The 8,601-nt window shown below is 41.7% G+C and overlaps 1 protein-coding gene across 10 annotated transcripts in view; it reads left to right on the top strand.

Annotated features, from left to right (window-relative positions):
• Positions 1-8,601, top strand: part of Asap1 (ArfGAP with SH3 domain, ankyrin repeat and PH domain 1) — a 300,809-nt gene that overhangs the window by 213,817 nt on the left and 78,391 nt on the right. For all 10 annotated transcript variants that reach the window (XM_029531154.1, XM_029531149.1, XM_029531152.1 and 7 more), the window contains 2 exons: positions 4,097-4,226; positions 5,399-5,484. In XM_029531154.1, coding sequence (XP_029387014.1) covers positions 4,097-4,226; positions 5,399-5,484 — 216 coding nt within the window. The remainder of the gene's footprint in view (positions 1-4,096; positions 4,227-5,398; positions 5,485-8,601) is intronic.

Genomic DNA, 8,601 nt, shown 5'->3' with positions numbered 1-8,601 from the left:
GGGGGGGGGGGGGGGGTATAGGGAACTTTCGGGATAGCATTTGAATTGTAAATAAAGAAAATATCTAATAAAAAAATAAGATTAAAAATAATAGTGTGCTGTTGAAGAAGCATCGCCCTAGGAACTGGCGTGTGTGTGTGCGTGTGTGTGTGTGTGTGTGTGTGTATGTATGTATGTACAGTAAGAAATGCAACTAGAAACCAAAAGGTTTGTATGGTGGTCCTCCAGTGTGGATGAGTGTTGCGTCCACATCTCTCATGAGAAGTGGGCGAGATGCACCGTGAGTCAGAGAGTTAAGCAGTCCCTGTTGGTAGGTCCTCAAAGAAGGCTTGGGTTGGGTTTGGTTTTTAATAACTTCCTATCTAAATTTCTTTCCTAAGACAGGTTTCTTTCTCATTGGAGTTTGATGATGGGAAGGAGGGCAATATTTCTCTAATTAATGTAATAGGAAGCTCATTTGGTTTTTGAAAACTACAAGCAAAATGCCTTACACAGAAAGAGTTAATTTAGGCTCCTGTGCCACACACTTGCTCGAGCCCACTCGGGTCTGTGCAGTGTACTGTTCTTTTACACTCTGAATGAATCTCTGCTTTCACTACCGCAAAAACAACAATGTTTAATTTATTACCTTTCAAATAACCAAGAAGCCTAGGAGCTTGATATGGCTGCCTTCCTTGTACTCAAGAGGCAGAGAGGGCTGTGGTAAAGTTAGTGGACTTGAGAACCATTACCAGTTTTGTGGTCTTGAACCAGGATTATTTTTGATGGCCTTTACATAAAAGTTAACTGCTTACAAAAAGTTAACTGCTACTCAGGCTTTTGTGACCACAAAATAATGTATTGAAGTGGTTCTCTGCAGAGTCGGTACTTCATTACTGTTCTTTGTTTATATTGTGCTGAGGATCAAACTCGGAGCCCTGCCCTTGCTTAGGAAGCTCCCTGACCCTGGGCTACTCCCATGCTCTTGGTATTTTGAAACAACCTTACCATGTAGTTAAGATGGACATTGAACTTTCTGTGTAGCTCAAGCTGACCACAAGCTTTGGGTTGTAAGCATACACCACCATTCTCAGTGTTTAGTGTCTCAATAATCATTATTTTTATCAAATAATGCATGAACTTAAACTACAGCACCAAATGTATTAATATCAACAAAGACTCTGACAGCAGGTTGTGGAAACTCCCAATAGCAGTGGTTTAAACATTGTAGAAGTTTATCATAAAGTGGACGCCTTCTAGAAAGAACCAGACTTCCACACAGCATCTCTCACTTGTCCATATTGTTTACCAAGTCTAAATTCAATAAGTGTGGACTGTTCCTAATGACCTGAGAGGCCCTTATAAACCATGGGACGAGAAGAACGTTAAGTAAGCTGTGCGCTGTTGGTGCAGCTCTCTGCCCACTGCCCTGCTCTGCCAGTCCTACTTTTCTCTCCAGCCCTTGCTTTTGGTTTCTGCTTTGTCTGTCTCTGTTGTACAGTAGCTCCTGCTCTTGCTCCTTGGCTTACCTGGGACCTGTTACTCTGGTCTGTGTACTGGCTAAGTTCATCCCCTTGCCACCTCCATTTCCCAGCTTGCTTAGTAGTGGTTTCTGGATAAACTGTCAGTGTTTATATTTTTATCTACCTGGTGTATTATGATTGACTCACCTTTCAGTAGATTTTTTTAAATTTTTTTATGACTAGCTGCCTCAGTTCATTTGCTTAGTTCTGTATGAACCTTTTATGAACATTTATCTTCTAGCCAGTAGATGCCAGAGACCCACTAATAGTATTTCTATTCAGCAAACACCTTGTACTTGCCACTACGGTCATTGTTATCTATTATCTGCCTGTCCTTTTCTCCACTTCTGGCAGTGTTCTTGTCTAGAATTCTTTACATCATCAGCAGGTATAACCCTCTTTCCTGGTGTAGTCCCCTGTATTAACTCTAGTGGTTCCCACCAAACAACTCTAAAAGAGGTCACATTTTGTCTTTATTCTAGCATCTTCAGAATGAGAGTTTGGCTTACTATAAAAAAATCTAGATTTTATAATTGTCCCTTACAGTGTTAAAGGGTAGTTGGGCATGGTGACTTGAGCCTGTAAATCCAAGCAGAGATAAGATCGTTCAAAGCCATAAAGCCTCCTTTGGGGTTGATGGCAGTATAGCTTTCTTGTTAGCATTCCTAAAATCTTAGAGTTGCCTCAGCCCCTTCCTGCTGGCTCTACATGGTGGCATCGTAAAAGGTAGAGTTTTGTTTTGTTTTCTAATTACAAAAGCCAGAATCTGTAAGAGTGAGGCTAAGCTAAAAGGAAAACCTTAATGTGAAGTGAGGAGCATCAGGACTTTAATTATGGAAGCAAACAATGTTCTAGACCAAAGAACAACAGCTTCCATCCCTCTCATTGAAAAAGCTCGAGAAATCACCATGAGGTCTTATTTAGTGAGACAGCAGAAAGCTCTGTCCCTTGGTAGATGTCAGAGTTCAAACTCTGGCTAGATATCTTTAACTCTGCCAGTCCTTATATCTTTCCCACCAAGGAGGACTCATCTTGGAAATGTAACTGCCCATCCAGTTCTCTCTCACCTGGAACTGTATTTCTCTCACCGCCTTTCCTGTACTTTCCCTCCCTCCCTATTTTTCTTACATAACATATCCTGATTATGGTTTCCCCTCCTTTTACTCCTCCCTGTTCCTCCCCGCTCCCCATGGAGGTCAGCCTTCGCTCTTACTTCTGTTTGTAACTCTGCCTTCTAAATGTTAGACAAGTTCTTTCATCCGTCATTGTCTTACCTCTTCTTGTCTTAGATGATCTTGTCTTATTCACCCCTTGACGATCACGCAACTGTGAGTCCACATAGGAAAAGGCAGTAAGCACCTGTCAGGCATGGCCACTGCCGTGAAGTAGACAGCTAGCCACACTGGTCCCCCATGCTTCTCATCCCAACCACGTCAGTGGAGAAAGCTGAGATGTAACTTTCTCTAGTAAAATCCTTTCTTTGATTGGTAAAGTAGCATGGTCAAAATGTTGCCTGATGCAACTTTTGATGAATGAGAAGGCGTCTCCACCAAGTTTACCATACATAGCTTTGTCATTGGTTTACGTTGGTTACATTAATTTTTCCTCTGTCTGTGTATGGGCAAGGCTACTTAGCCATTTATTGCATTTGGCTCCCCAGTCTACATCCACTAGTCAGTTTTTGCAGTCACAGTTGGAAAATCAAGACTATTTCTGAAATTTGAAGTCCGTTCCAAGTTAAATGTATTTATCAGAAGAGTACCAAACAGCAAGTATCACTACCCTCAGGCACTATAGGGTTAATGTGTGCCGCCTTCACATCTGGTTCATGGAGCCCTCCCCTCCTCACCGAAAAACCCAAATTAGGCATAGGCATTTCTCCCAGCCCTGTCATGTGCAGTTTCATGGCAAGAAGTGAAATAATTAAACTGTGCTACTGAAATATGATCTCAACAGTTAGCTTTGACCAGTTTTTAAATATACTGACCAAAATCCATTTGTACTTTATCTTTAAATAATTCCGAAGTCTCTAACTTTCTGCTTCTTTTTCATCAAAAAGTCATTTACCTAAGGAAAAGTAAACGGTTCAGATTTACTCATGCCAACCAAACTCTAAAAAGAGCTGTCTATCACATGTGTCAGCTCTGAGTGGCAGTGTAAGGTGTTTCCTAGATGAAATTCACACAGTGTTTGTTCCCTTTGAACTCACATTTCTACTAATGATTTGATTCTGTCATCTTAAGAAATGCTGCCTCTTAACTAGTTAAGCTGTCAGTGGCTTGATTAAGTGAAAGACACCAGTGGGGTTCATTTGCTTCGGGAGGGTTGAACCCAAGGTCTTGTACCCCAGGCTACATCCTCAGTTGAAAATAGTGTTTTTGAATGGGAGATAAGGAGAGCTCGTTTACTCTCTGCACACACATACATACCTGCCCCATAATCACAGCCTACTCCACCCCATTCCATCCACGGTTCATATGTGGCATTTGGTGGACCCATTAGTACAGCATCATCCAGAGTCAAGTTTGCACTGGGGTTTGCACTTGGTGTCAAGGGTTATATTTCTCTTAACGTGCCATATCCTTTCATTGCAGTACAAAAATTGAGAAGGAGAAAAGAGAGCACGCAAAACAGCACGGGATGATCCGAACAGAGATAACAGGCGCTGAGATTGCAGAAGAAATGGAAAAGGAACGGCGGCTTTTTCAGCTCCAGATGTGTGAAGTAAGGGCAGACCTTCCCAGACTCGACTTCTGCTGCTCCTCAGCAGGCTAGGTTTGATGCTTGGAGGAGGGACTATTTCCTAAGGATTCTAATTTCCCTTTTTCTCCAAGCCCTTTGGGATCCGACATTGCACTGTTGTCTCATATTTTGAGCCCTTGGTCCTATGGGCCTCTTTAAGCCAAACCAGGATCCGTTGGTGAGAACCTTAATGTTGCTTGTGAGTGACTGGGGGAGTCGTGATGGGAGGGATCATGGCTGAGGAGTACTGCTTTGAAGCATGTGGTTGTTAAAAGCATGGATCCAGCTTGAGGGACAGTCTAGATAAAGCTGTCCAGCAAGGAGGTCTGAGCTCATGGAGAAAGGCAGGGCAAGCATGCTGCCTTTAACTCACAGCTGTGGCTCTCAAACTGAAACCCCACCCAGGCCTGCGCCCCAGTGACCTGAGCACGCACGGTAAGGCAGCGTGAGCAACGAGATAGCTTCCGGCTTATAAAACCCTAATGGACAGTGTGTGCTTTACGTTTTTTTCTTGCGTTCCCTGCCACCTCTGCTCTTTTCTCTTTTTTTTTTTTTTTTTTTTCTTTTGTGTTTCTTTTTCTTCATTATAAACCTATAGCTCCTTGACTTTTCTGTGTATGAACTCGTACTTAACATTACGACAAGTGAGCTATAAGCACAGTGTCAATGAAAGATTTGGGCCAATAATAAAACCAAAGCCATTACTATGGGTAACTGCACCACCACAGTTTTATTCTTTTTTTTTTTTTCCTGACTTGCTTTTTTTTTTTTTAAATAGAGATTTCTCCCTCTGGTTCATCTCCTTCTTTAAAGTTTCAGTATCTCATGCTACATTCTTGAAGGAATTGCTCTCCCACCTGTCTGCTGCAGAGAACAGCCTGTCTCAGGACTATGTGAATATAAGTTTGAGATCCATGGCACCTAGGGAAAGCAGTCATGATGTGGAGTGTGTTTGCTGTGTTTCATTCTTGCTTGTCTTGTAAGGACTTAGCAGACGCTAACACTAATTGCATTTTTGCACACTGACTGCACCCCAGCAGCCTTCCCCAAACAAAGCTCACCTACCTGGGCTGGTTTAGCAGTGCTGTTCTTCCACATGAACTTGAAAGCCCCGTCTAGAGTTGCCAACATGAAATTCTGCTTTCTTTCCACAGTATCTCATTAAAGTGAATGAAATCAAGACCAAAAAGGGTGTGGACCTGCTGCAGAACCTTATAAAGTATTATCATGCACAGTGCAAGTAAGTGTTGCATTACTCATCAGTGGTTGTTATCAGCCCTTTCTGGGCCCCTGGTTCTTCTCTTGATTCTCTTTCATTGAGTGACTATCAATAGTAACAGCTAAATAGAGGAGAAACTGTAAACAGTATTATAGTCTCCTGACATTTTGTATAAGTTAGCAGCTTACAATAAACAACGATTTGATTAGTCTGAAGCAATGTCTACCTCCACAGCTTGTGCACAATCCCTTGTCCCCAAGACCATTCTGCTAACCCCACCTCTCCGCATACACATTTCTTGTTGTTTTCCCAGTTACTTTTACCATGTCTTCCCACCCACAGTTTCTTGGTAGCGGCTCATTACCTAAACTTGAATTCTCGGAGCGTTTCAGATGCTTACTTAGCTCTATAGAAAGGTTTCTGTGGACGTGTTCTATCCTCAGACAAACTTTACTCTGCACTGCAACACCTTTGAATGTGTTTGATCTCATTCTGTTCATGAGTCCATGAAAGTGTCTGATTATTCATCTTCTTTATTTACTGGGCTAACTGAGATGAGTGGTCAGCTGGAGTCTGTGTGTGAGAATGTGGCATTACCGTTAGCGTCTGTTAGCTGATGGATATACAGAGGAGGGAATGCAAGGTCCTTTCCAAAGCTCGCAACCAGCTCTTATAACCTAGAAGAAATAAAGATCACTTGAACTAGATAATAATACACTCAAAACAATAAATGCATAATTCCTTTTGATCTTTTTATCTGTTCAATAACACCAGGCCTAGAAGCACCTTTGTGTGCAAATGACTCTTTAAAAAAAAAAAAAAAAAAAAAACAGCGTTTGAGTTGCTTAATGGACAAGTTCAAATCCCTGCTGGGCAACAGGCCCCTCACTGAATACCAGTGTCATCTGTCATTTGGGGTTAGAGCTTATAACCAACACCTCCAGATCTTCATGAGATTATGAGAATAAAATAAATAAAGCATTTTGAAGTACTTACCGATGGGGCAGTTGTGGTATTGGGAATCATTCATATATGTCATGGTTAGGGTGTTTCTCTTTACAGAAGACCAAATTAATCTTTATATAAAATTGTTAACTGTTTTCAAGCTAAATTCTACTTTATATAAATGTGCTCTGTAAGTGGAAAGAATATATTTCAATATATATTCAGTATATCCACATTTACAAGGTGAAATGTCTACAGAAGCTCTGACCTGAAGACCTGAGCTACATTTGTATTTATGGTATAGTGGACAGTTACACACTTTAAAGTAAGCTGCAATGAGTCCTGATCTTAACTTAAGATGGTATTTTTGTCTTGGATTAGCTTTAGGTGTTTTTTGTTTTGTTTTGTTTTTTTTTTTAAGAAACATTTAATCTACAAACTTTTACCAAAAGAGATGAATCTCCAAATCTTCTGAATTGCAGCACTTGACCTTTACCTGATTTTAGAAATCACTCTTACTCCCCAAGTCTGGATAGAAGAGTTTGAGGTCTCCAAACATGCGGTTCCCCAACAGAAAGTGCTTAGCAAACTGTGTGTACATTAGCCTTTGTGAGTAGAGTGAGAGCAGCATTATTTAAAGTGGATGCAGCCTGACGCTCCATATTGCTTTGTTCTTTTCCTTCGTTCCTACCCAGAACCATTTACTGGCCTCCTCCCAAGGGCTGGGTGCTTTGCTAGGTTCTGGAGTTAGATTCAAACAGAGCTGCTTTCTGGGGTTGTTGACTGGTACTGGCAGTCAGATAATCATAAGGTGTTCTGTGACCTATACCATGGGCACCAAGAGGAGAGACTCCTGCAAAAGCTAAGGAGGGCAGTGGCCGTATATGAAAGAAGGTGGTGGTGGGACTTTGGATGGGCCTTGGGGGGACAGGTGGGCTTTGAGATGTGGTAACAGAGGCTTTCGCTAGAGCCCAGAGAGATTGGCAGAAGGACAGATCCTTAAGAGGTGAGGTTCTGAGCCTCAGGAGGCCAGGTTGTCTCTAAGTTGCCCTGTTGTTGGAAGGAGGAGGCTAGGGGGGCTTTCTTCCAGAGATTCTTCCTGCTATCACAGTCCCTGCAAACCCATATTTAATATACAGAGGGTGGCCCTGTAAAGCAGTCCCGACTCGAGTCTTTATTTTAGAGATTTCTTCTGAGCTCCAATTCCAGTTCCCAGAACAGTTTTCAGTAGACCCAGCTAGCACTCACCAGGGAGTTTGCTGCATAATACCTTGTGGAATCACAACACCTCAGTATGGATCTAGTGTTTACATTGGAAAGAGAGCAGAAACGAACTGTCCCTACCTGTTCCAACTCACCCACATTGCTGCTCACTCACCATGAACATTGCCAATAACATCCTGCTTTCAAAACAAACCACCCACTCCTTTTACTAAGGGTTTTATTGTGATCTTTAGAGATAAGAGCATTTACAAGCAGTACTCTTTCATCATAACAGATTATACTAACAAGTAACAGCTCCCAGGAACGTACTACAGCCCAGAACGTCTGGACTCTCTGGTTTTCACATGTGGTTTCCCTTTTATATCACAGAGTCGGGACACTTTAATTCAGAATTCAGTAACTTGTCCACAGGGGCATTTGTTTAGTAAATGCTTGATCATGTCAGTACTGACATAGTAACCACAGAGTCCAAGGGAAATTAGTCAGACATCAAAATCAAAGCTCCGTTTACGAAAAGATACTGACAGAAAACCAAGAAGACAACCCTCTGAGTGGGGTAAAGCATCTGTAAGTCACTTACCTAATAAAAATTGAGAATACTGAAGTATAAAGAACACAACCACAAAAGGATACTCCAATTTTTTAACTGGGCAAAGATTTTGAATAGCCATTTTTCTGAAGGAGATATATAATTAGAAAATATCACATGATAAAATATTCAGCATCATTAATCATTAGGGGTATACAAATAAAAATCAGAAGTGAGATTCCATTTCATTTCTCCTGGGCAAGCTATAATTAAAATAACACAAATAGAAAGTAAGCTTTGAACAACAATATGAACTAACCAGTACCCCCTGAGCTTGAGTCTCTAGCTGCATATGTAGCAGAAGATGGCCTGGTCGGCCATCGTTGGGAAGAGAGGCCCCTTGGTCTTGTAAACTTTATATGACCCAGCACAGGGGAAGG

The sequence above is a fragment of the Mus pahari genome, chromosome 17, assembly GCF_900095145.1.
Source record: "Mus pahari chromosome 17, PAHARI_EIJ_v1.1, whole genome shotgun sequence".
In the NCBI taxonomy this organism is placed as follows: domain Eukaryota; kingdom Metazoa; phylum Chordata; class Mammalia; order Rodentia; family Muridae; genus Mus; species Mus pahari.
This window is presented reverse-complemented; position numbering and strand designations above follow the sequence as displayed.